This window comes from Manacus candei, unplaced genomic scaffold (genome assembly GCF_025592945.1).
Source record: "Manacus candei isolate 608988 ecotype Guabito, Panama unplaced genomic scaffold, ASM2559294v1 h1tg000025l, whole genome shotgun sequence".
In the NCBI taxonomy this organism is placed as follows: domain Eukaryota; kingdom Metazoa; phylum Chordata; class Aves; order Passeriformes; family Pipridae; genus Manacus; species Manacus candei.
This window is the reverse complement of record NW_026138073.1, coordinates 1,682,908-1,710,399: the sequence shown is the minus strand read 5'-3', so window position 1 is coordinate 1,710,399 and position 27,492 is coordinate 1,682,908. Positions and strand designations below refer to the sequence as shown.

General features: G+C 47.9%; 1 protein-coding gene and 1 long non-coding RNA gene across 3 annotated transcripts; one reads left to right on the top strand and one right to left on the bottom strand.

The window, feature by feature from the left end:
- Nucleotides 1-525: 525 nt before the first annotated feature.
- Nucleotides 526-24,107, bottom strand: SUMF1 (sulfatase modifying factor 1). The gene is made up of 9 exons (XM_051788711.1): nt 23,916-24,107; nt 21,816-21,989; nt 20,016-20,090; nt 10,167-10,249; nt 8,112-8,234; nt 7,146-7,260; nt 6,161-6,274; nt 3,182-3,241; nt 526-1,364 (listed from the first exon to the last, which is right to left on the bottom strand). Exons 1-9 carry the CDS (start codon nt 24,075-24,077, stop codon nt 1,254-1,256), a joined length of 1,017 nt encoding a protein of 338 aa, XP_051644671.1. The 5' UTR covers nt 24,078-24,107; the 3' UTR covers nt 526-1,253.
- A 120-nt stretch (nt 24,108-24,227) lies between these two features.
- LOC127471619 (uncharacterized) lies at nt 24,228-26,855 on the top strand. Of its 2 annotated transcripts, none has more exons than XR_007904701.1 (3): nt 24,228-24,462; nt 25,288-25,401; nt 26,515-26,855. It is a non-coding gene; the product is annotated as an uncharacterized LOC127471619 (long non-coding RNA). The 2 variants fall into 2 exon arrangements; XR_007904700.1 differs by having other exon boundaries at nt 26,647-26,836.
- The last annotated feature ends 637 nt before the right edge of the window (nt 26,856-27,492 follow it).

Sequence of the window (27,492 nt, the reverse complement as noted above, 5' to 3'; positions counted from 1 at the left end):
CTGCACTGACCCCAGGTTGTGTTAAACCCAAACCAAATTTACTACAGAAAAGACAATGCTGGCAAGGACCAACATCAGTACAAAGGTTTTTGTTAATCCACCATTACATTCAGATCCCAAAATGAGGTGGCTTTCAATTATTCCCATTTCCTTTATTCCTTGCTAAAATTCTTTGCAGAAATTCCTCTCCTTTTCAGTGGTTTGGTTGGTTTTTTGTTTTGGTTTGGTTTTAGTTGTTTGTTTGGGGGTTTGTTTGTTTTGGTTGGGTTTTTGTTTGTTTTTGTCTTTCTGTTTTGTTTTTTTTTCCCCAACAAACAGTTTCAGAATTTACCCTGTGAGGCCTTAGGGCTCACAGTTCCATCTGCCATCTTTTCACTTTCATGACTTCTGTTCAAGTGGAATCATTCGTGAGCTTCAGTTTCTAATGAGGTCAATTTTGCAATTCCCAGCTCCCCAAAACAAGCTTCCTGTGTCCAAGACATTCAAAGGAAATTGCTGCTCTTCCATCAATAAGAGTCCTTGGCATAAACAAATGCTTTACATTTTATTGAAACACGTACAAGATTTCTAATCATCATTGCCCTGAGGATTATCACCCCCCAGCTGCAGAAGGCACTTCCTAAAGAGCAGCAAATCTCCCCAGAAAAGCCCATTTCTGATCAATTTTTCACTGCACAGGAATGTAACAAAGGGCTGTGGGAGCTGCCCCTGGGGGAGGTGTCATCTCCCAGGCCTCACTCTTGATTCCTTCATTGGCTTTTAAAGCTGCCTAGAATTTCTGAACTGCCTCAAATTTCTTTTAAAGCTGCCTAGGACTTTATAAAGTCCTTGGTTTTTATTGCATGTAAGTGTAGAAACTCAAACTCTAAATAAATAAAACTAATTAAGAAAGATCTTTGCTAAAGGAGCTGGTCTGGGTGACAGGGTGGGGATTGGTCACAGGTTGGACTCTGATCTTGGAGGTCTTTTCCAGCCTCTATTAAGTAGCCTTTGAAAACAGTTTTGTTCCAGTTGAACCCAAAACACTCTTGCCAAAACCAACTGCTAAGTTTGGTCAGGATTTGAGTCCAGGCCAGGTCCCCATGAACATGAAGCTTCTCCAAGCAACATTTAGTGTTGGATTTTTTCCGCCCCAGCAGGAACTTTAAGTGGTAGATTTTTCAATTCTGAGCCATCAGCAGGTGACACTGCCCTCATCCCTGGTTCCCTGGGTGCAGTCCAGCTGTTCCTGAGTCTGTGGAGCAGCCAGGAGGTCACTGTGGCTCGGGTGGGGTGTCGGAGGCGCAGCGGAAGCCCAGGTTGGACGCGGAGCTGTCGGGGGTGTTCTGGCTGCGAGCGGCACAGCGGTACCTGTAGCAGTGGGACTGCAGGGCAAGAGAGAGTGAGCTTCACACCACAGCTGGGGCCTCCTCAGGCAAGGGTTTGTTGGATTAGCAGATTAATTAGTTAGATTAATACAGCAGAGCATTGCAATCACTGTGTGACAGATCCATGAGCTGATAGGGATGGAAATCGCTGCCTTGGAAGGAAGGGAATCCTACAGACCAGCTGAGACAAAACAATAGTTTGAATGGCAAAGTGCCCAATAAAACGTCAACTAATAATATATCCTGTCTGGGAAAATGCTACAACAACCATTCTACTTCCCCTCAGAGAAGGAGAGGACAGCTCAGTGCCTTGAGCTGTGCTCCCATGCACTGACACCTGACTGGGAATGGACAGGTACTGGCACCTCCCTAAAAACACTTCCCTGAATGAGATGCAACAAAGAGAAACAGGTAACAGGAGGTAAACTCCAGTATTCCTATGGCTGGCACTCTAGGGATATTTATAATCCCCAGGATAATTCAATTATGAGCAGTGTGAGTGGCTGGCTACCTGCAGCAAGGCTGCCCAGCAGCAGCTCCCCACTGTGGCGTGGGAGGAAGGGCAGAACACTGGTAATGGCACTAACTGAGCACTGGGGTAGCACTTTGAACAATCCATCCAAATCCTGCCCCATTCTTCTGTTACTTCAGAAGATCTGGCTCAGGTTTTTGCCCCTGTCCTCCCACAGAAGCCTCTGCCAAAAGCCACCACTTGGATTCAGGCTGGTGCAGCTGCTTGGGGTCAGGCCCTGAACCAGACTCAGGAATGGAATGTAAAAAGGTGCAATTTTAGCCTCTGTCAGCTCTGAGAGGGGAGAAGAGCAACAGCACAGAAAGATCAGTCTGAATAGATTGTAGGCACCTAATAAAGAGCCCTTGTACTAACAGTATTCAGTGGGTTTTTGTCTTGAAACACAGCCTAGTTTTATCACCTACAAAAAAGACTAGGGCAGACCAGAATCCTCACAACCCTCAAAAATGGGTCACGTTATTCATCACTAAAGAGCCTATTCCAGTGTTAATTTAATCAAAACTGCTAATTAACATCTGACATTGATTTCACCTAAGAAGGAAATCAGTGTAGAAAATGGGATCTCACTGTAGAAAATTTAATCTAATTATGAGGGTGATTTGCCAGCTGCAGGCTTTGCAAGGGAAGAAGAGCAGGACAGCTTTAATGAAACAGGAGATCTACAATGAGGGGTTTTAAGCACTGCACGAACAGAGTTTAAAACATGATTCTGTGTCACGAACAGCCTTTGCTCTGGGGTGACATCCAGGGTGTTCTGAAGGATTTTCAAGTGTGCCATCAACTCAGCTGGAACATTCATCTCCCAGCCAGCTTCCTGCAGGCACCTGACATCAGAGAATGATCGAATTATAGAATGGTTTGGGTTGGAAGGGCCCTTAAAGCCCATCCAGTTCCACCCCCTGCCATGGGCAGGGACACCTTCCACTAGCCCAGGTTGCTCAGAGCTCCATGTCCTTTCTGGATCAAGAGTCACTGTAAAACTGAAAAACAAAGTCACATCCATACTTTCTGCTCTGACAGGGATCACTCAAGCTCTGTAAGGAGAACAGCACTAGAGGCTGCATCAGTTTTAACTTCTGCATCTAAAAAACATACTGGGTAAAATGACTTATTTGAATTGCAGGCTAACCAAAAAGAAGTCCTTGGGAAGATCAGGTGTTGCTCCTCATATATTCCATGAAACCCCTTCCCAAGCATGCAGGCTGCCAGGGAACTCTGTCAGAGGATCACTTCATGCTCAGGTGCTGTCAGAGGAAAGGGCACAGTGCAAACCCCCCGTTACCTTGTGGCACATGTAGGATCCTCCCTTCTTCACTCTGTCCGTGCCTGAGGATGGCCCTTGCTGGGGAGGGAGGGAGGACACTGGTCAGTGCTCAAGGAAGAACAACTGCTCATCACAGGGTAAACAGCTTGGGAACAGGGACATGGATAAGGATATATATTCCAAGCTAACAAATTTCAGCTGGAAGCTTGAAGCCATTCTGCTGTGCAGGACGTGCAGGGGACAGAACTGTGCTCCCTCCACTGCTGCAAATATTGAATGCTGGAGTTGCTGCCCATGAGTGCCTTGTTCTGTAAAACCCCTGACAACAAGGAGGGTCCTAAAGAGGGGATTTCACTGGGAAGGAAATCCAGCTTCCCTCAGTGACCACTTTGGACCAGTCTGGTTCCTACCCTGTCTCAGGGGTACAGTTGTCTCTCTCCCAGGTCTGCATTACCAGAGGTGAATTTCTAGAAGAATCTACACAAGAGAAGTGTTTGTAACACTGAATAAAAGCCACAGGGACTGACAGAAACCCCTGAAGGTTGATGCTGGTACTCCAGAAGCTGCTGCCTGCACCCGCTGAGTTTGATAACTTCATATGAAAGCTCACCACACAGACTGCAGCAGCTTCATGTTTACTGCCAAAATTTACATATGTGAAAAATAAATTGGCCTGTTACCACATTTAATACCCTACAAATCCTGAAGGAAACCCACACCCCGAGGCAGCATCCGCTCGGTCCCCAGCCCAGGTGCTCCTCCTCGGGACAGCCTTGCTCCTGTTCCAGCCCCTCTGGAAAGTGTCCTCACAGCTCCTGCATGTGGGTGCACAGCCCTCACTCTGAGATAAGCCACTGACAAGCACAATCATGCCCCAGCCTGCTAATCTCATTTTAAGGGAAGCCAGGAGAAAACTGACTGAAAAAAAAAAGTGACCCCAGAAGCAGACAAAGCAGAACAATGGGGCTGTGGAGCAGGATTTCCCCTCAGCCACTGCAGTGCACAGCCTGAGCAGCAATCTCTGCTATTGGCTCCAAAGACACTGTGACAAACTAAGAGGAACATGTTTATTTAGGGTTAGAAGGTTTGTTGTCCAGCCCCAAGTCTCTCATGTTCCAGCAATTACAAGGGATAACCTGGACTGAAGCAGCCCCTGAACCAAAGGCCACGGTAAGTGCATAAGCTCTTTTTAATAATTACAAATATATTCTACCAGGCAAAAATTGAGCATCAAAGGTTATTTGGTAACAAAACCCAAGTTCAGTTGACACCCTCAGCCTCTGAAGGAGGATTAAAGCACTGAAACACTTCACCACCTACAGAAATCTCAGGTAGTGCCCTCCATTAATCTATTCTACTACAAAACATTATCCTCTTGATAAACAACCCTTTAAAATCAGTGAAAGTAAAGAGTTTATCATAAAACTGGCAAAGTTCTCTGCAGAGCAGAAAACCACTCAACACCATCAGTATTTGCAAGGTTAATATTTGCTCACACACATTATCTCACAGCTGAAGGAAACTGCTTTGGTTGTGCTTTCCCACACAAACTCAGCACAGCACAGCAATTTAGGTCACGTTTGATTAAAACAAGCAAAACTCTTCCATCAAACAATATTGTTTCATGGAGAAGTCACCAGTTGGTACTGAAGGGGAGGGACATTTCCTGTCCTATGTAAAGAGTTGGAGCTGTCTGGACTTGGATTCCAGATTTAAAAATAATATATATATTAGCAAGTTTATTCTGTAGCATAATGTTCTAAGGGCCACATTCTAGTCTGATTGCATAATTAGAGGTGCTTATTTAAGTGAGACACTTTAGTGTTTATAATGTCAGTGCAGCAGTGCTTTGGTGCTGGATTAAGGTGGAATTGGACAACAAGTCTTGTGTGAATCTGGCTCTGTTAAGCTTAATCACCTCTGAGTTTGCTCAGGTTTTTAAATTCAGCATAAGCACTGTGCAGACACTTCAGAAAGTATTTAAAAACTAGGTGTTAACAATGATGCTTTCAGGGTTTTTTTCAGATGCAAAGTAATTGTCAAAATCGAGTCTCTGAGGCAGAGCACTTCAAAGTGAATTCCAAAGGGTTTTCTGACTAAATGGGTAAGAAAACTGAATCTCCTGCTGTGAAAAGGTGTCCCAAAATAGCCAGGCTGCAGAATCTTCTGAGACATCCGAACTGATTAGCACCAGATCTATCAGAGCCCATCCCTTCAGTCTCTGCAGAGCACAAGGCAGTGGAACCTAAATATAGGATGTGTTCTCTCCACTGAAAAGACTCAGAGTTCTTCCAGAGGGTCAGAGCTTAGGCAAAGTTCTTTAACATATTTAGTTTAACACCCAAAATCTTTAAAGCTGCTTTCTAGTACTGGAGAGATTCGGGGTTCAGGGGGGATTGGTCACAGGGAACAGATGGAATTCTGCACACACGGTCCCAAAGGAAAAGGAGGCTCTTCAGCCACTAGGACTGATGACCAGCAGCAATTAGAGACTAGTCCTTCCTGGTTTAAATCAAATTTAAACCAAAGTTCAGCCTGAAGGGCCCTCTCTGTGCCTCCCACAAAGGAAATCAAAGACTCCCCACTCAGAGCCTGGGAAGCAGCTTCTCCCCACAAACCTCAGCCATGAAGATAACTCATGGTTTGTTCTCTACCTGGAGAGGGTAGAAGTAGTACAGCTGGTAGCAATATAAATGAACTAAAACCCTTCCCTTTTTTAAAGAAGTAATTCCATAAATTTCTGATTTATGGAATGTCATGCCAGTTTGGACATTTCAACAGCTGGTCAGATGTGAGCAAACAACAAAGAATTCCCCAAACAAACAAAAACATTGCACTAGAGCACTGTAAATCCAGTGCTGATGAGCTGTGGTGACACTTCCCAACTCCCCAGAGCACAGCCCAGCCCAGCCACAGCAGAGGAACAAAGAACAGGTCTGCAAACCAGAGTCCCCCGAGGGAATTCTGCACTTCCCAGGATGCCAATGAAACACTTACAGGGTTGTGGAGTTCCTGTGAGGAGTGCTGGACAGCCCACCAGTCAGATGTCCACTCCCAGGCATTGCCCACCATGTTGTACAGCCCAAATCCATTGGGAGGGAAGGCAGTGACCTGCACAGGACAGGGAGCACAGGGGCAGTTCTGGAACCACTCCACATGCAATAAGGGTTTTAATCCTCACACCTGGCTGCTGAAGGTGCATTTTGAGGGGCTCCTGCCTCAAAAGCAGGCACCAAATCAGTAGTGCAGGACTATAACACTTGTACATATTCCATTTAAATAACACAGAAGGGAATAATGAGCTGTTCCCACCCTCTGTGTCCTCAGCACTGCTGTTCCTCTGGGACACACAGCATCTCCTGGGGGTTCTGCACACTGACCCTCTCAAGGGAAGCACTGTGACCCAGGCATGGCATCAGTGACCTGACCCCCACTTCCAGCTTCCAGGCTCCCCTTCCCACCAAGGAAAAGCTGGGTGGCTGCCAACTCATCCTCTTCATCAGCACACTTCTATGCTGATGAAACTTTTGGACTTATTTAACTGCCATTAAATAATTCATTCACATTCTTGATTGCCTTTAAAATTCCACTCTGTTTGTTACACTGGACAGCCTAAACCTTTCCCAAAAAGGGAAGCTGAATTCCCTTCAAACTACTGTGTGATTTTTGAGTTCACAAAACTGTAATGCCAAAAGTTCAGGCAGAAAGTATTTCAGCTTCTGCCTACAAACTGAGTGGAAAGGGGGAAAAGAGGTCAGTTTGAGAGGAACTAGAAGTTAAAATGAAAGTGATCTTTACTTTTCAATTAGTCTGTGAAAGTGTCCCTTGGTAATGCTCGAGCCTGCAGTGAAATACAGAGTAACCTGAAGTCTGAAGTGAAAGAGTGCAGGGATGGAACAGCCACGGTGCTGTGGAACACAGACCTTCATCTGGGGAAGACTGAGTTCATTTGCATGTGCTGAGCTGTCTGTGAGACACTTACAGGTGCAGTCCCCTTGTACCCATCCTCTGCAGTGTTGTTGGTTGGGAACTCCCCCTGCCAGATGTTGGTGTAGTGCTGACCTTTGGGCTGCAGCTTGTTACCCCATGGGAACAGCCTGGGAAGGACAGAACAGCTGTCAGACACTCTGAACTACAACTCAGTGTTACACAGAATCCCAGACTGGTTTGGGTTGGAAGGGACCTTAAAGCCCATCCAGTGCCACCCCCTGCCATGGGCAGGGACACCTCCCACCAGCCCAGGGTGCTCCAACCTGGCCTTGGACACTTCCAGGGATGGGGCAGCCACAGCTTCTCTGGGCAACCTGTGCCAGGGCCTCCCCACCCTCACAGGGAGGAATTCCTTCCCAATATCCCATCCAACCCTGCCCTCTGGCAGTGGGAAGCCATTCCCCCTTGTCCTGTCCCTCCATCCCTTGTTCCCAGTCCCTCTCCAGCTCTCCTGGAGCCCCTTTAGGCCCTGGAAGGGGCTCTCAGCTCTCCCTGGAGCCTTCTCTTCTCCAGGTGACCCCCCCAGCTCTCCCAGCCTGGCTCCAGAGCAGAGGGGCTCCAGCCCTGGGAGTATCTCCAGAGCCTCCTCTGGACTCCCTGTGCTGGGACCCAGAGCTGGAGGCAGCACTGCAGGGGGGTCTCACCTGAACAGAGGAGCAGAATCCCCCCCCTCCTGCTGCCCTCGCTGTGGGACCAGCACATGGGGGGGTTTGGGGCTGTGACTGCACTTTGCTGAGTCCTATTGAGCTTCTTATCCACAAACCCACAAATTCCTTCTCCCCAGGGCTGCTCTCGGTCCTTCCTCCACCCAAACCTTACTCGGGACTGGCACGTTTCTCACAGCTGTGCACCACTGCACAAGAAGGAGACACTGAGGGTAATAAAACCCCACAGAACTCCTCCTGCTGCAGTAAATCCCAGTTGCAGACCCGGCTCAGGGACGCACTGTCACAGGTACCTGCTCTCCAGGCCCCCTCGGCAGCTGTACTCCCACTCCGCCTCCGTCGGCAACCGCTTCCCTGCCCACGTGCAGAAAGCCACAGCATCGTTCCAGGACACGTGGAGAACTGGGTGATCCATCCTGGGAGACAAAAGGAACAGGACAGGCTCCTCAGGAGAGCTGGGCAGTCAGAGCTGCACAGCAGAGCACAGTGTGACACTCTCAGTGGGCACACAGGGGTGACAAGGGCACAGCTCAGGGACAGCTGGACGAGGGACAGAGGACTTTGGCAGGGAAGGGGCTATTTAAGGGGAGGCAGCAAGACAGAGGAAAACGAGGAAGAGAAAATAACAAACTTCTGTTTGTCTCATCAGGCTCTGCAGTTAAAGACATCTGTGGTTTGTGCCCTGTCATGGTCCCACCTCAGGAGCCAGCAGAGAACCATGCACACCCTGTGCCTGTGGAGTGGGGGTGCTCAGAGCCCCAAAGGAAGGCACCCAAAACCTGCAGCCCACTCCTGTTAAACCAGCCTGGCGAGGAGCAGCTGAACCAGGAGCCAAGATTCTCAACAGGAAAATGTGCACTGCAATGCAGTGGTGGTTGCTCTTCACTCCTCTGTCTCTCTCTGCTGGGGGTTCTTTCCTTGCTGGGTTTTGAGGGAGATGTGACATGAGGAAGAGTCCCCACTCTTAGCAGCATTAGCTTTTGCAGCACCCAGTCCAAGAAAGAGGCTGCAGAAATTTATCCCAGAAGTGATTTTCTTTGGGTGCTTCAAGTAGTCCACAGTTTACACAAAAGCTCCCATCTTTCCTGGGGTTTGGTTCCAGGACTGACCTTAAAATCCTGGTCTCATTTTCCAGAAAAAGACAGGAGAAATGCCTAGGCATTTTTGCAGAAGGACCCTCCCCATCCAAGCCTCCAATAGCCCAAGACACTTCCAGAACTGAGGGTACTGGTCCAGGAGACAGAGGACTTGCTTTTAACTTCTCTTCCCTGCCCCATTTAAGAAGCCAGAGTATCCCTGTTAATCCATGAGGCCACTTCCATGTGCAAGTTCACCAGGGGCTGTGCCAGGCCAGGATTGCACCACACTTGCCCAAGACTAGATTTCCATGGCAGGTTTCCAGCTCCTGTCTGCTGGCTCTGACCTCAATTCCTGGCTCCCCCTAACAATGCCTCCAGCTATTATCTCTATTTTTGCCTCAGATAATTCTTTCCCTGCCCTTGGAGATCAGACACCGGACTCGTTACTGAGCAGTTCAGCCATCAGATGATGGTGCACTAACACAGCCCTGTCCTTAGAGGACTCAGAAACATGCCAGATCTAGGCTAGAGAGTCTGATTTCATTTCAAAACTGCTGTTAGAAACTTTATCTAGTTGATGAAGTTCCAGCTTCACTGACACCTGCCTAGTGAGAGGAGCAGTTGCAATGTCAGAGGTCCCAAATGAAGACAGTAATTTCGTTTTCTAGGCCTAAAATTCATTCCAGTTCAGAATGGAAAGTGATGTCCAGAGACAAGGAGCAGCAAGTCCCAGGGTTCATGCAGGCAAAGCGTGGCCCTGACTGTAAGAGCACTAACTGCTAAGGAAAAGTACAGCCTTCCAAAGCATTTAGAGGCTCTGGATAAAGTCACAATTGATTTTCTGCAACAATTAGCCCATTAAGTCAGAGTATAGTAAAAAGCACAAAACTCTTCAGTCTTCTGCTGCCACAAAGAGGCTCCAAATCCCACATGGAAGAGGACACCCACATGGACTCCTGGAGCGTGCATGCAGCCAGCAGTTATTCTTCCTCTCCAACACCACATCTGCACTGAAGGTTCTGACCTCTAAGGATCTGCTCTTTCACTGCTGATACACAAATTTTCCCTTGGGTGCGAACTCCTTATAGACCTTCTTGAAATCCTACTGCATCACTGCCCAAATGACCTGGAATATTGCCTAGAAAATGGGAAAAGGGTCCCAGAAGCAGCAGCAAACTGATAACTAAATAAAATCCCTCTCTTGCACCCCCATTCCTGGTGGGAGTTCCAGGTGTCTCTGCAAGCACTGAATGGCTGTTCTGGGCTTACCTGCTGGAGATACTGGAGTCAGGACCCTCAGGATGCTTCCAGTTGGCTCCTTTCACAGGCAACCACCAGGGAGCAGCTGCAACCTGAAAAGGGACAAGAATGGATAGGGAAGCAGACTTAAATTCCCAGCTAAAGGATATTCTGGAGAAGCAGTAGGGGCTCAGAGCTTTCAGTGACAGCTCCTGGCTCTGCCTGCAGCCTGTGAGTTCCAAATCACACAATGGTTTGTGTTTGGAAGGAACCTTAAAGATCACCTAATTACAACACCTTCCTCCAACACTCACATCATCTCTGAGAGACCAAGATGATCATTTGATGCACTTTAAATCACTGCTGGCCAAGGAATAGCCCAAGGTATGGAACAGCACAAAGAAATCACCCAAAAACAAGGAAGAGGGAGACCAAATGCTGACTGTGCTTCCCCGAATCACTGCCCTCTGCCTGCCTCTCCTTCCCTCCTGAATTTCCCCACCTGCAGGTCTGAGACAAGGCATATTTGCTCTCTCTGGAGGCACAGCCCTCAGCACATCACCTGTGGTGGACCAGAGTCCTCTCAAATTCTGGATTCTTGACCCTTGAAAACATGCCCAGAAGCTCTGGGGTGGTTGGGAGAGCTCAGCTGAACACTTGGCTCAGATCTCTCACAACAACAACACAGTGTCAAACCAGCCATGGGGAGAGGGGGTGGCTGCCCCATCCCTGGAAGTGTCCAAGGCCAGGTTGGACGGGGCTTGGAGCAACCTGGGCTAGTGGAAGGTGTCCCTGCCCATGGCAGGCAGTGGAACTGGATGGTTTTAAGGTCCCTTCCAACCCAAACCAGTCTGGACTGTGTGATTCAAATTTCCTGGCTGACTTAGGTCTGACACATTCCACAGAGACCATTAAAAAAAAAATGACAACTCTGGCTTGAAGAACATTTTCATCCCAGTTATTTGCTCCCTGAACTCAGTCTTTGGCACAGCTGAACCAACCCCCTGACGATGCCCTTTAACCAGGGTCAGAACTCACAGCTTGGGACACATTTGCTTTCCAGGTCATTAACCCAGTAAAGCTGATTTGAAATTATTTGCTCTCAGCTTCCAGAGGGTGGAGACAGAAGAACCACACAAGGGGAGTGAAGCATGAAGCCTCTTTTCTGTTTTCATCACTCTGTAACAATGCAGGACTTCTCTCTAACCAGAAGTCCCAAATATGGTTCTTCAACAGCAAGGAGTTTTTCCTGGAAGACATTCCTTAAGGATTTCTTCTATTAAGCTTACTTCAAAGCAGAGAAGTGCTTAACTGTTCTGCTTCCCATTCACTTAGAAATACTTATCTTAATAATGGGGCCTTTCACTGAGGCAAAAAAAGAACACTTATGCTGCCCATCAACGGTGGGTTTATTCCAGCAGCAGAAGTGCTCACTTCCAAAATACTCCTATTGCAAAGATAAAGTCTATAAAGAACAAAAATCAAAGGAAATAAGCCTGGATTGCTTCAGGAGTTAAACAACCCAGCAGCTTAGTCCTAGAGTTGAGATCCACTGTTCCTCTAACAGTGGCTCTACAACAGCCTCCAGCACCTTCTGCCCTCTCTGCTGCCCCTCAGCCTCCCCCACTCAGACATGGCCAAGGGAGCACTAAAATATTCATTTCTCCTCATTGTGCTGCTAAACCAACTTTGTCAAGTGTCACTCACAGGGGTTGGAATTGTGCCAGGAGTGTTATCCTTCAACTCCTCAAATCCTTCACGGAAAAGTCCAAAAAGTCACTGCAAGCTGAGGAGTCACCCAGGAGACCCAGAGTCACTCGGGTCACACAGTTTTAACAGCAACTTCCAAGGGGAAGAACCTGCATCCTTCAACAGTGAAGGGCACTTCACATGTGTGAGAGAGAAAAATGTCTATGACACACATAAATTGTTAGGAAAACTGATCCAAATTAAACATCAAATGCCTCATTTGAATGTTTCAGTGGGAGAATAAACAGAAGTGCCCAAGCAATAGAGGTGCTGCCAATGCACAAACACAAACTATTCTGTTTTTAAAGCATCTGATCAGCCTGTGCTGTAACAGCTCCTCCACAGTTTCCCTCCTCTCCCCTCAGCACACAGGATTGTGCCTGCAGCACATCTGGGTATGGAAAAACTCCCTGTAAATCACTCCTTCTGAAGGAGTGAAGAGGAGACATCAGTGTTAAGTACCACAGAAATAAAGATGCTCTCAGCTTGCTGATGACCCAGATGGTCTGTCCATGTGCTCAGCGGGACCCTCCAGGCAAACAACCAAAGTAATGCCAGTTTTTAAAGATCCTTTCTGACTTCCCCAACATGACAAGCACTTAAATTAACAACATCAGGGACAATTCTGGCTGGTTCCCACCATGAGCAGAGTCCCTACCCTTTGCAAAGAGCATGAGAAATATTTAGTCTCTTACTATGACCTACAGCTCTGTTACTGAGCATTCAAACCCCAAAACTGGGTCCTTCATTCAGCTGCTCTGCTCCACTCTCCCAGCACTAAACCTGGCTGCTAAACTGACATTACAGCCAACACGTTTAAAACCACTCTGATTTAACCAATTCCTTGCCTATTTTGAGGTTTGACCTTTAAACTACACTCAAGATAGGACAGAAATCCAAAATTAGCATTTTAAAGCTCCTTAAGGAAAGTAAAAGAGCAGCAGAACATTTGCTAAAGATAAAATCTGAAAGATCACGAGTTAGATTTCATCCTGATAGTTTCTAAGCACAACACATTTTTGCAAATTAAACTGCTGGCTTTTGGATAAAAACATCTCTGCAGGAGACTGCAAAGATTTACACTCGAGAAGACTCGAATTTTGGAAAACATTTTTGTGATGCAAAAGCAAAAGCAGATGCTTTCAATCAGAGTGGTTTATTTTAAACCGAGGAAAACGTCGCGTCTCCACATGAGAGCACTGTGTGTGCACAGCTCCTGGGGCTGCTGAACTGAGCTCCAAATGGCTGCCAGGCTCTGCAGAACACCCACATCCTCCAGGAGTTACACAGCCAGGACCAGGACAGGGATAACCTCCAGAAATTAATTGGAAACTTCGACTAGTCAGCCCCTGGCCCCAGCGAACACCCACCGAGCTGCTCCTTCCACAAGTTGGGTACCTGAAACTACAGTCCTTTCACAAAACTTCTCACAAGTCTTTAAAGCTTTTAATTGCTCTAAATCTAATTAGTAGAGGAGGTAATTAGGCAGAGATATTACAACATCACAGTTAATACAAAGCCCTCCCCTGCCACTAATGAGCTTAGTTACTTCCATAACCCTCCGCGTTCTCCTGCTCCCCTCCAAAACACGTTCTGTGCCCTGGCAGCACATTCCTCCTGGCAAAACAGCAGCAGAGATCCCCAATTCGAGGGCAATTCCCTTCATTCTGGTTATCTCTTACAGCCTGGCACCTGTCCCTGCAGTCCTGACACAACTGCTCCTCCACAGGGAGTGTTTCCAGGAGCAAAGCCCAGTGCAGAGGCACAAAAAGGCTTCCTCTGGTCTGACCCAGGGGAAAACGTGGATTATCCACCTCCCTACCCCAGGATTAAACTTTCAGAACTCACTGTTCTGCTTATCACAGACTATGAAAAGAGAACCCAGGGATAACACAGGGAAGATCTGCAGATAATTCCGACCCACGAGCTCTGCAATTTGCAGAGCTGAAGCCTCTCCTCCCACCAGCAACCTGCATAAAACCCAAAGTTCTAAGTATTCCATTTTCTTTTCCAAGTAGGCTGGGATAGCCTAACTTTAATTGCTCCATTAACTTGTGATTTCAAGATTTTTTAAACTGCTTTACAATTGTCTTGAGGAAAATTCCTTCCTAAATATGTGCAGAAAAGAAACGTGACAAAGGGAGTGTCATCATCAGTATTGCCCCCTTACTGGTACTGCAGGGGGGAATATCCTTAAAAAAACACCCAACCCCCACCAATAACCATAAAAACAAGTATTAGTCTTGTACTAACACGGCACTGGCCACGTTTGAGAAAAACAACCCCCACTTGAGCTCCAAATCTCCAATTCAAATCAGATTCACGTATTAGAAAAACTACCAAAAATAAACTCAACCAAGTAGCTCCATCTTGGCTCCAACTCCAGCATTTCTAACATGCAGCAAGTCCCTTGAAATAACAAAGCTGTACATTTTAACCTCAAGTCAGGCCCACGAGATGATGACAAATTCCTGCTGTTGTCCAGGCATGTAGGACCAAATATAATTTTTTTTTTGTGCTTCAGCATTTTAATGCTATTTGGATGTAATGAGGCCTCACACTGGGTCAAGATAAACAGCTGGAAGAAGCAAAAGTTACTGCAGAGTAAGAACTTCAGCAATTTCAGAATCAACTGTCCGAAAAAGAGATTTTGAGTGAAAAGCAGCCCAAGGCTGGAAGAGACTTTAAGACTCATTTATTAAGCAGTGGGTTCTCAAAGAAACACACCCTTCAGTTCAGAAGTTACCACATCTCTTTGACTCAGATGCTGTTAAGCCCTGCACATCTTTAAATTCCAGAAGCATCTTGCTGTCATTGGTAGGATGTGAGAAAAAATTAGTTATTCAGTAAAGAACATAACTTTTGGATGAGGTTTTATTTTATCCATGTAAGGCACATAAATCTCTGTCAGTTTTTCCTCCTCTAAGCCAGATCCTAAACCCTGAGCAGCTGATTAATGAAGTACTGAAGAAAGAAGCTGACAGAAAATAGAACATTTTCACTTGGGCAGGGAGTTTAAGAAATAAAAATATTGTGCAGTGGGTGAGCCACTGTCACTGTCCCCTCAGAAACCACAGCAGGTGGTCATGAGTAGAATTCCAAAGTGGTCTGGGTTGGAAGGGACCTTAAGGATCATCTTGTTCAAGCCCCTGCCACGGGCAGGGCCACCTTCCACCAGCCCAGGTTGCTCCAAGCCCCATCCAACCTGGCCTTGGACACTTCCAGGGATGGAAGTCCAGCTGCTCTGGACAAGTAATTTTACATCTATTTTCTAAGTAGCATTAATGGGCCTTCCCAACAACCTCAAAACTTCTTCCCTCACCAACATTCAGGGCAGAGATGTCTCTGCACCCTCCACAGATCCCTCTGGCACCTCTTTCCCTGTGGCCCAGGTGACCCACCCCTGTCTGCAGAGCAGGGCTGTGGGATGAACAGCTCAGCCCAGCTCTGGGATTCAGCAGCCCCAGAGAGCAGCAGCTCTGCTAGGCAGCTGGCAGGTTCCCAGCAGGATTTTGGTGGCTGTGGTCCCTCCTCGGGGTCAGGGAGGGCACAGCCCCTGCTCTGATCCAGCCTCCCAGGCACCTCTGGACACTTCACACCACGAGGGGCAGCTGGACACGAGCCAGAGCCATGGAATGGTCCCACTGGGTTTTCAAGGAAAGCCCCTGGGGCAGACTCAGGCTCCTGGTCCCCCTCCCCAGGCTGCAGCTCTGCTCCTCCTTTCCCAGCACCCTGCAAAGGCAGGAACACACCCTGCCCCATGGAGCAGCTCATCCCTGCCCCATGGAGCAGCTCATCCCTGCCCCATGGAGCAGCTCATCCCTGCCCCATGGAGCAGCTCATCCCTGCCCCATGGAGCAGCTCATCCCTGCCCCATGGAGCAGCTCATCCCTGCCCCATGGAGCAGCTCATCCCTGCCCCATGGAGCAGCTCATCCCTGTCCCCTGGAGCAGCTCATCCCTGTCCCCTGGAGCAGCTCATCCCTGCCCCCTGGAGCAGCTCATCCCTGTCCTATGGAGCAGCTCATCCCTGCAGCACCAGGCCCTGTGCCATGGAGCAGCTCATCCCTGCAGCACCAGGCTGGGTTAGGCTGGCCCAGCTGAGCCAGCCCTGCAGTGTGAGTGGCCTGGCAGGGCCAGCTCCAAGCTCTGGAAGCAGCAGATCCTTCCCAGCCCCTCCCCAGGCTGTCCCAGCTGCACCAGGATGCAGCTCCAGTTCCTATTTGTACTCCCAGAGACTCTGCAGAGAACAAACCTCTGTAATCATGGACATAAACCCAACAGGAGTGGGAATTCCTGCATGGAATCAGTCACTCCACCCCCCCCCCAAACAGGCCTCAATTAGACAGCAGAGTATTTTTCCAGGAGGTGACTCCCACCTGCACTAGGGCTGGACTGGATGATCTCCAGAGGTCCCTCCCAACCCCAACCAGCCTGGGATTCAGGGAATACCTCATTTTCCCAGCTGCTGCAATTCCCATGCTATTTATTCTATCAATTAAAAGTCCCAGCTCCCCCAAAGCTCTAATTACAGAAGAATCTGTTCTCACTCTTATTTTCTAAGGTTACTGGCCTCCCTCATCCCCTCAGAAACAAAAGCAACAAAGGGTTTTGTTTCATATTGAATTTGGTATTATTTGCCTTAAATCCCAGAATTTTAAAGTAGTTTGAAATTGCATGCAAGGAGAGGCAACAGCTTTACAAACTAAAAAATAAATACATTTTAAGTCATCAGCTAGAGAAAAAATTTCAGACTTAATTGGAAAGTAGCACTTTACTTATATGAAGAGATCTTTTCCTTTGCATAGGGAGAGGTCATTGAACCTCAATTCAGACCCTGTAAAGCTTCACAGCTCTGTCCATCCTCCAAGAAAAATAACCAAAAATATGCGATGCTAAAATCCAGCAAGATTCATTAAGTGCAATTCTTGGACTCCCAAGCAGCTCCTTTTGAGGAACTGATATTCCTGGTGAAGGCAGCCACGGCTGGAAGTCTGCTTTTCAGCCAACATCCAAACCTGCCCTCCAGCTGCTCATTCCTTCCAAACCCGAGGGAACAGGAGCTTTCAGACAACGAGGTGAGCAAGGATTTATTTATCCCCAGCCTGAGGCACAAGCCCTGCCCTGCTTTAGAGCTGAGCTTTATTCCCAGCAGTGGGAGTAAGAAAACAGAGATTAACAATTCCACAGCTCCATCCTCCCAGCTCCCTGTGGGGAACATCTGAAGCAGGGGGAGCTGCAAGGAATGGCTGCCCCTGCCCACACTGGCACTGCCCTACCTGCAAACAGCATTTGTTTCACCAGTAATTAGAATTTCTCAGCTGAAATGCAGAATGTTCCAGTTTGTTTGCAGAGTGGGACTGTCCTCGGAGTTCCAGGCACTGCTATAAATACTGCACAGCTCAAGGACAGTGCAGAGATTTCCATGTAAACAGGGATGAAATACCATCCCATGGTTCCAGACTGATCAGAACTCCTTAACAGTGTTTGCTTGAGCTGTCAGTGAACAATTCCCTTGCATTCCAGACCCACTGCCCTTGTAGTAAACAATTTTTTCCTAAAATCTAATCTAAACCTCCCCTCCTTCAGTTTAAGGCCATTTCTCCCTCGTCCTGTCCCTCCATCCCTTGTCCCCAGTCCCTCTCCAGCTCTCTTGGAGCCCTTTTAGGCCCTGGAAGGGGCTCTCAGGTCTCCCTGGAGCCTTCTCTTCTCCAGGCTGAATGTGAAGGATTTAAGCTGTGAAGCTCTCAAAACTTGTTAAACCCACACAAAACATTTTGTCTTCGAAGGACCTTCACCCTACAACCCCCTTTTTATTTAAACCAGCCCCTGCCAGCTCCATCAGTAACACCCTCATCTGCTGCAGTGCTGAATTCTCCCTCTCTGCCACGTTACCACCACAAAAAAAGGGGCCAAAACTAAGACTTGAGTTCCCAGAAATCCACAACAACTCCATCATTGGCTGCTACACCCCTTTTTACTGCTTCCCTTCTAGAGGAGGCTTAGGCCAGCCCACATTCCTGTCAGAGGCTATCTGGGAGCCCACCTCAGCTCCAGGAAAGGCACACCCACAGCTCCAACAATCCTCCTACGTGCTGAGCTGGGCTGCTCCTGCCCAGCTTTCCCAGCCCCACCTCTCCAATTCAGCTGTCTCGGGGCTCTGTGATAAATTTGTCTGGTTTAAGAACTGCAGGAGACAAAGGGGGCAAACAGAGCAAAACCCCAACAGACACACGTGGCTCATTATTTATAGGAGCTTTATAAATTATTTAGTTCAGTATCTTCACTTCCACCTTCACCCAACTCTTTCACTGCTTATGAAACTGCTTCCAAAACCCACATTCCCTTTGCTCTTCCCCTCTATTCACATTTGCAGTTTGCATCCCTGTGCTCCAGCTGGAGAAAATCCTCACCAGAACACTTCTGAGCCCACTGAGGCAGAGGAGGAACACAAACCTTCCTCCCTTCAGCCTGGTGGAGCATTTTCAGTGTTGCTGTTACTGCACACCAACATTTAGATCTTATTTCTCCTTTTCATGGTGATAGTTGTGATTTAAGCAGTTCAGTTCTAACTACTACAGAAAACCTTCCCAAAGCAGCAGCAATAAAGACCCGTTTGGGCTCCATTCCAGCCCTCTGGCACAACCCTTGTCCTGTGAGCACTGCAGCCAACACTTGGAAATTTGGCTGACACACCCAGGAAAGTGGCTCCCAACACTCTGTGTTTACACAAATAGCCAAGGCTGAGCTTACACAAACATTCCTGAGGTGTGTTTGTTTGTTTTAAGACAAGAGAGCCTAATTTAGGGATTTTTGCAGCACACAACAACACAGGAAAAAAGAATTTCTCCATCAGTGTAGGAGATGATGTGAAGATGGGAGGAGCCAATCTGAATTTATTCTACCTTCAGCATCAGTTACTCCAGGATTGGGAACTCCAATTTACTCTTCTTATCTCTGCAGTACACAAATGTTAGTCCTGAATTAAAACATAACAAATTGCACTTGTAATCTCCCTTTCCTTGCAGGAGGAACCCAAACCCCACATTTCTGCCAGTCCCTCACAGCTCACAGGGCTCCCTAAAACCTCCCATCTCCCAGTCTGCCCCTTGAAGGCCAAAACCAAACTGTTTCCATCAGAGTTGAGGATAATTCTGGTGGGAAGGGACCTCAGGAGGTCATTTTATCCAAACTTGTGCTCTAAGCACATCAGTTCACCCAGGAGGTGACAAGACATAACCTGCTTAATTACCAGGAGCTGCAGAGGTGTTCAGGAGGAGGTAAATGAAGGCTGAGAAAGGCTCAGCAGCACATTCACAACAGAAAGCGAGGAAAGGGAGGGCAGGGAAGATTTACTCTGGGACTTTCTTTTATTTAAAACCAATATTCTCTTCCATTTAACAAGAAAAGTGGGTCAGCTGCAGTGAAAGCAGCACTGCCCCAGCAGGACCATGGTGCTGCCCCAGTGGGATGAGGGGAGCTGAAAGAGCAGGGAATGCTCACGGGATCTGCTGCAGAGGTGGAGGGAACACCATAAACTACAGCCATGCACAACATAAGGAGTGTTACAGACTCAGGCCTGGCACAGGAGTGGCATTTCTTTGGAATATTTGCCTGTAGTTAACATAGAAAAAGCACTTGTGCAAGAGGGGTCATCAGACCAGAGACACAGAGCATCCTCATTTTCCCAAATCTGTGGGATCTGGGATTTACCCACTTGGTTTGGACTCAGAGGGCACTGGCTCAGTGTGCCAGTCACATGCTCTGGAGCCAGAGGGATTCCTGTTCTTGCCTGCACAGCCACTCCTGAGGCATCACATCACACACAGAGCACGAGCCTGGGACCTGCCCCACTGAGCACAGCCCTAAACCTCTCACCTGGGGGGCACAGAGAGACAAGAAGGGGTTCATACCAACTTCTGCTAATCAAAAGTAGGTATTTTAATTGTTTGTTAAAAAAAAAAAAAAAGGACAGAGATTAGACTGTAACTCCTCCCCACTTCAGTCTGTGATTCCAGGCCAAACACCCTCCAAAACCCCCTTTCTGTCCCTGGCTTTGGGGACACCACACAATTCCTAACACACCCAGCCCAGGGATGGCTCAGGAAGTCTCCCCTGCAGTGTTACTCACTGCTTGGTGGATGTCAGCCTTCACTGCTTCACTCAGCATTCCCTCAAACACAAAGGAGTCTCCAAATTTCTCCGCCTGTGGAAAGAACAAAGGATTCAGCCACTATGTCATCAAAGGAAGGTTATTCTTAAAACCCCACTCACATTTACAGCTCTGTTTATCAAGAACAAGGACATTCTAATAGTGATGTTGAGTTCTCTTTCAAGAAAGCTCTTTTGGAACAGAAGAGAAGGGATTTTAGGCCTGGATGTTGTTGTTCAGCAGCCACTGGGCAGATGGCAGCTCACAGAGCTTCTGCACATGTATTTCCTTTTGTTAATTAAAAATGCAGTTCCAGTTGTCCCAACTGCTTTCAAATGCTACAGTCAGTAATATAACGTTCAATTCATATTTCATTTCTCTTATTTTTTCCATTGGGAATCCCAATAAAAGACAAACCTTGTCAGTTATTGCTGCTTCATCAATGTTTTAAAGTGCTGCTACAGCAATAGAAGATTTAAAAGTAACTCAATCATCATACCCAGCATCATATAAAGCCAAAAGAATGAAAACCACCAATAATTTAAATGAATCACAGTACATGATACCAAAAACCTGAGTGAAGTGATACACCTGGCAAGTAAAACATGTTACTAGAATTGAACAGATTTGCCCTTCTCAGTTTCTTCATCTTATTTGAGGTATTTAAAGAATGAGAATGATCCTCATGAGCTGTTTCTGCACACCCAGAACTCTTCAAGAAGCACAGTTTGAAAGAAGATCACCCAAATTACAAGAAATTTTAGCACATGACCATAATCTTTTATCTCTCCAGTTCTACCTGCCAGAGCTCAAGGAGTGCTTGGACAACACTCTCAGGGGCAGGGTGGGATTGTTGAGGTGTCTGTGCAGGGCCAGGAGTTGGTTTGATGATCTTTGTGGGTCCTTCCAGCTCAGGATATTCTGTGATTCCACATTTAAACACCACCCCCCACGTGCTCATCCCAGTTTGCAAAAAGCAAACCCTGTTCCAAAGAGTTAAGCAACCTTTGTTCATAATATTCGAGCTAAGAAACAGAAATAGAGATAAAAGAAGCCCTTCATCCAACCAGAAGGATCCTGCCTTCCAAATGAGAACCAGTTTATCAAGTGAAGTCACAAAGTGCCTCCTCTGAGACCTGATCATTAGCCAGGCTTTATTTGCCTAAAAGGGCTGTCAGGATTTGCTCCAAGTTGCTTAGGAACAGGCACTGTAAGGAGGGATCAGAGCTCCAGGCACAGGTGGCTTCTTTCTGGGAAGAACCTTAACATATTCCTAGTCCCTTGTTCCCAGGAACATGCACAAAACTGTCATTACACTTGCTGTTCTCTCCTCCTCAGGCACGGGGCTCTCTGCTCTCAGCTGCACTGAATCACCCTGCAGGGTCCTTGGCCATCACAGGCTGTTAAATCCCTCCTCCCTGTCCCTCTAAAATGAGGAAAATCTAACCCAGTTGTACTGGTACAAACAGCCCTAGGACTCAGAGGTCAAAAAAACCCAATCAAACCAACCCAAAAACCCTGTAGAGACCCGTTGGCATCGGCCAGGCTGCAGGAAAGGCATGAATTCAGGAGTCAAGACACTTATAAAAGATAACAACATACACCAGGGCAGCAAGGCAAGAAAAGTCCTTGTCTCTGCTGCTTACACCAGGAATGTTTGAGTACACAAATCCCAAGCATTATTGTGACATCCTTCAAAGGAAAACCTTGATTTTTTCACGAGGACTTTCTGAGCACAAAGCAGATGATGGCAGGAGCCTGGGGCCCCCCGTGCCTCACCTCAGTGACGTGGCCAGTGGAGTTCACAAACCTCTCGAACTGCTCGTTGCTGACCTCGTACTGATCCATGTAGAAGCTCTTCAGGTGGACTCTCCTGGCAGGGCCCTCCCCATCCTGTGGGATTGCAGGCTCCTGGGTGCCCATGGTGAACACCCCTCCTGGAATCGCCACCATCTGCAGGGCAAACACCACCCAAGAGGGTGAAATCAAAGACTGAGAAGCCTCAGCTGGTCTTGCTGCCCCTCCTCCTCCTCTCTGCAAGGTGTTTTTGTCCTGAGCAGAGTTTCACTTGCAAACAGCACAACAAAACAGCTCCTTGACCAGCCCCTGTTTGGGGGAAGGAGCAGGTGGAACTTGAATTGAGAACAACCCCCATTTGCAGCTCTTTGTACACCATGTCTGGGCAGTGCCAGTGCTCCCACCAGGAGAAACATGTTAACTGGTTTTTATGCTGCAGTTTGCTGTTGTTCCTGCAGTTACACCCCTGCCAGTGCACAAAGGAGCAGTAAATAAGCTCATTTACTGAAATAAGAGCAGTAAATAAGCTCATTACATCCTACCCAGTAACTCTCCCTGTTCTTCAGGGCAGCTGCAGGATTTGACATGACCTTACACACCCAGTTTCATTGTTTCTTCTCCACTACAGATCTCTCCTCCTGCTGCACCCTCAGAACTTTCTCCCCTAAGAAGAATCTGAGCCCTTAAAGATTGTCTGTAACTGAACCCATAATGGGGCTTTAGGGTAAATTTGCTTACGTTTTTTAGGACTTAGCAAATGACAACGTGGTGCAAAGTTGCACCACTTCCTTCCTTCCAACCTCTCTTCAACCCACTGCAGCCAAAACTCCCTGAAGCAACCTTCAGGTTCAGAGCTCAGGTCTAAACCCATGTGCAAAAAAATTAACTCTTGCTGGCTCTCAGTTCTAAAACCCAGTGGGAATAATTAATCCCACTTGTGGGTGAGGCAGAGCCCAATTCTCCCTCACTTCCCTGCCGGAAAGAGGCTTTCCAGCTGAACATCATCAAGTTATGGTCTGAGCATAACTTAAACCAGCAGCAATTAGCTTTAATTGCCTACTGCTGCAGTTGCCAGCTGCATGAAATCAAATTATTTTTTCATCCTACACACCCCAGTGAACTGCTCAGGTTTGTTACATGAAATGTGTACCAGTAACATGGACCCCAAGCACAGTCAGGATTATTTAACTCATACTCTTTAAAAACTCTCCAATTTCTGAAGTGCAGCCTGCAATAACCAGGTCACAGTTACCACTGTGCCTCCTTCCCTTGGCTGATGCAGCTTCCCAGTGTTACAAAGAGGCAATCACAGAAGCAGCCCTTCACATTCTCACTGTTTCCAAGCCATCCCACACAAGAAGACCCAAATCTGCTGGGATAGAATTTTGTATGCCAAAGGTTACTGGCATCCTTCATAAAAAGAAACAGCAATCTGATTTTTTATAATTTAATTTCTAATAACATCCAGTGAGGTATTTGGTCTCAGTGTCCTTTCACACCTGGCAGTGCCTCAGCACCTTCACACACTGCCCTCAGCAAGGGCCACATTCACCTCTGGGTGGGTCTCACAGAAAAGCAGCAAGAGAAGGAACAAGCAATTAAAGAGACTTTCACTTGAGGAGAACCTGAACGGAACACATAGCCCCAGGAACACAGCACTGGAACTGCTGTTCCCGGGGTTAACCGGCCCTGCCAAAACAGAGGGACGGGAGGAACAGCCGGACTGGCCCTGTCACAGCCCAGTTTAGCCCAGGGAGGAGCAGCGGGACCCCGGGCAGGGCACAGGCACCGCTGCCCGGAGCCCCCATCCTCAGCGGCACCCCAGGAGTGCGGGAGCCGCCGGAGCTCTCCGGGAGAGAACAGCGAGCTGGGACCAGCACAAGCACCTGCCCCAAGCTCAGTTTCTCGTGCGAGCCGTGAACCGGCTGTTTCTCCACAGCAGTTCTCTGGCTGCTCCGTTATCCCCGGGCGCCCTGCCCACAGGACCGACCCCTCAGGGCGCCGGGACCCCGCCTGAGACCGCGGGGACCACCCCGCCCGCCCGCCGGGACCCTCCCGACCCCCGCCGGAACCCTCGCTCACCGGCCCGTGCCCGCCGCTCCACCCGCTGCCCGCAGCCGCCGCCGCCGAGTAGCGCCGCGCCGCCAGCTCCCGCCCGTCCCCGGCGGCTCGGCCGGCGCCGCACCCGCAGCTCCCGGCCTCGGCAGCCCCCGCTGTTCCCGCTATTCCCATTCCCATCCACATTCCCAGCAGCAGGAACGCCCCGCCGGGCGCCGCCATGTTGGCACCGGGATCACGTGCCGCCCGCCGTCACGTGACCGCCCGCGCCTTAAAGGGGCCGCGCCGCGCCCTGAGGGGGCGGGACTGGGGGGGGCCCGCCATGACCCCTCCTGTCCCCTCACTGTGGGACATGGAGCATCCCTGAGGAGGAGAGGCTGCTTAGGGCCTGTTTAGTCTAGAGAAAAGTGAAAGGGGATTTCACCCATCCACAGAAACATCTCAAATATCCACACAAATATCTAATCTCAGAGGGGATCTCATCGATCCATACAGAGATCTCGAATATCGATACAAATCTCTCATCTGAGGGGGGAGCTCATCAATCCATACAAATGTCTCATCAACCCACGTAAGTATCTCAAATATCCACACAAATACCTCACCTGAAAGGGGATCTCACTGATCCATAGAAATATCTCAAATATCCACACAAATACCTCACCTGAAAGGGGATCTCACTGATCCATAGAAATATCTCAAATATCCACACAAATACCTCACCTGAAAGGGGATCTCACTGATCCATAGAAATATCTCCGAAGGATGCCAAGAGAATGGCTTCAGACTCTTTTCAGTGGTGCCCAGTGACAGGGTGAGGAGCAGAGGCCATTAACTAAAGCACAACAAGTTCCACCCCAACATGAGGAGGAACTTTTCTCCACGGAGGTGGCAAAGCCCTGGAACAGCTGCCCGGGGGGATGTGGAGTCTCCTGCTTTGGAGACATTCCAAACCCACCTGGAGCCATCCCTGTGTCACCTGCTCCAGACTGGAGTGAAGATGTTATTCAGGAGTATTTAAAATAAGGGCAAGTTTAAACCATGTAGATATGTTTAAGTAGAAGAGAGGAAGTGTCCAAGGCTGGGTTGGATGGAGCTTGGAACAACCCGGGATAGTGGAAGGTGTCCCTGCTCATGGCAGGGGGTGGAATGAGGTGAGCTTTGAGGTCCCTTCTAACCCAAACCACTCTGGATTTCAATTTTTCACGCCTAAAAACATGTTTTGCCAAGGATGACACAGCCAATTTTGTGGCAAAAGCATCACCATGGAGGGGAGAAATAGCACTGGAGGGGAACAAGGGAAACCTGCTTTTCTTTCCAAGTGAAATCAAATGCTGTTAATGCAGATTTGGGGTGGTTTTTCAGTTGGTTTTTTTTTTTTTACAGGAGTTTTCAGTGCAGGTCACCGAGAAGCAGTTTGTACCCAGGTGAGCCCACTGTGTGAGCCAACAGGTCAGGGATGGAAATGCCTCTATCCAGAGCTGTCAATATCTGCTGCCTCAGGGACCTGGTAATTCCCTTGTTTTCCTACATTTTTCCCCGTGTAGTTGTTGAAGATTTTGCTGCTCTGTCATGTAAATATTTACTTTCTGTGGGAGCTTCAGGACTCAACACAATGGATCCTCTGGATCCTCCTTCACTATGCTGAGAGAAATCTTGACTCATCCTGTGGGATATTAATTTGAAATATTCAATATATTTTTTGCGTATACAGGCAGCAGAAAGAAGCACGACCAGAGTGAAGGAGGGGTTTTATTGCTTGCTTTGTGTTAGTACTCAAAGGAACTCCACTCAGCTGTGTTTGCTCTATGAAATTTTACTGTGTGTAAAATGGCAGTGCTGGGAGGCCTCACAGGGATGGATTCCAATTATCCATCATTAGTCCCTTTTGCCCCGTGACGTGCTTTAGAAAAGCATCAGAGTGCAGGAAAACAAGTGGATGCAAACTCAATTATAAACCCAGCCCTCGCTGCTTCGGGGGCAGAAAATATAAATATTCCTTTTACGCTGACAGGGGGATCTTTGCCCCACGTGTTAATGAAAGAATCTCTCTGAAAATGAAAATCAAATCCAACTTATTTTCTCCTTCCAAATTTCCAACATGATTTACTGAAATGGCAGCAAAAATGTAGGAATCCCAATTCTACAGACTTCCAGAACTGGAAGCAGTCTGCCAGGATCACTTCTCCTTAATAAAGCCATGGGATTCTGGCTGTGTAATGATGGAATTCTGGAAAATCAGCTGATTCCCAGTGAGCTGGGACAACTCTGCTGTTCTCATGGCTCGTTTTCCCAGAATTCTTTTGTGCATCATTTGTGTGCTCCCATCAGGAGGGTTTATATTCCTTATTCTCTCTGGAGATGAGATGAAATAATTACAGTTTGCTTCTGAACAACATCCAACTTCCAGTTTGTGATCCTGAGGACTCTGGAGAACTTTTGCTGATCGTTTATTGATGATGTCTGTGCTCAGGCAGCTCATCTCTTCCACACAGGCTTGAATTATTCTCTTTGCTCACACCGAGTGCACCACGCTTCTGATTTCACTGCTATTAAAATATGATGGAAATGAGAGAATTTCCAGAATGCCCAGCATTTGTCAGGGGTGCTTTTCATCTCCCAGGGCTGGCATGGACCTCACTAAAGACAGGAAGCTTTTGTGATCCTCTCCCTCATCGTGAAGACCAACCATGAGCAGGATGAGACAGTTTGATCCTCAGAGTCCTGGAATGTCTCTGCTCTCATTTTCTTCCAGGGCTGTTCATTGTGCAGCTGAACCAAGAGCAGAGACAAAACCTCTGCAAACCCGCCCTGCAGGCTGGAGCCCTTTCCATCCAAAACAGTCCAAAAAAGTCAATGGTTAGTTGAAAATTTGGCAGAATCAAGCAAGATAATATAAATAAAAAGCAAGTAAAAGACTTCAAATCTCATCTTAATGTCTTTCATCAACACTGAATTGCAATAATTGCTAAAAATAAGGTAGAGGTGGAGCAAAATAAGGTTGGAAAAGGAGAAAGAGAGCGAAGTTCATCAATAGCAAAAAATAAAAATCTCTTGTAAGGTGTTTTCCTGTGGCTGAAATCACATTTGGTTTTGGGTCAAACACACATTACAGCTCTACAGGCTGAAGTGATACCTACCAAGTAGCAAGAGCACGTAGTGACAGGACAAGTCATGGATTCAAACTGACAGAGGAGGTTTGGATTGGATTTATGGAAGGAATTCTTGCCTGTGAGGGTGGGGAGGCCCTGGCACAGGTTGCCCAGAGAAGCTGTGGCTGCCCCATCCCTGGGAGTGTCCAAGGCCAGGTTGGACAGGGCTTGGAGCAACCTGGGCTGGTGGAAGGTGTCCCTGCCCATGGCAGGGGTGGCACTGGGTGGGCTTTAAGGTCCCTTCCAACCCAAACCATTCCAGGATTCTGTGATTCTATGAACTCCTCAGCCTTTGAAGAACTCAGACCCAGAAGCAAACGTGGTCCGTGAGAGAAAATGTGGCCTTTGGTGTTTGGAGGAGGAATGTCTCCGGAGAGGGAGGCTCCACGCCCTCCCTGGGCAGGCTGTTCCAGCTCTCCCACGCTGCTGCCGCTCGGTCTCTCCCTCAG

Excerpts from the sequence above, each read along its gene's own strand:
- SUMF1 (XM_051788711.1), bottom strand. The coding sequence starts at position 24,077 with ATGTGGATGGGAATGGGAATAGCGGGAACAGCGGGGGCTGCCGAGGCC. Across the intron at positions 8,235-10,166 it reads GACTCCAGTATCTCCAGCAG|GATGGATCACCCAGTTCTCC; the intron begins GTAAGCCCAGAA and ends TTTGTCTCCCAG. Across the intron at positions 1,365-3,181 it reads GATCCTACATGTGCCACAAG|TCCCACTGCTACAGGTACCG; the intron begins GTAACGGGGGGT and ends CTTGCCCTGCAG.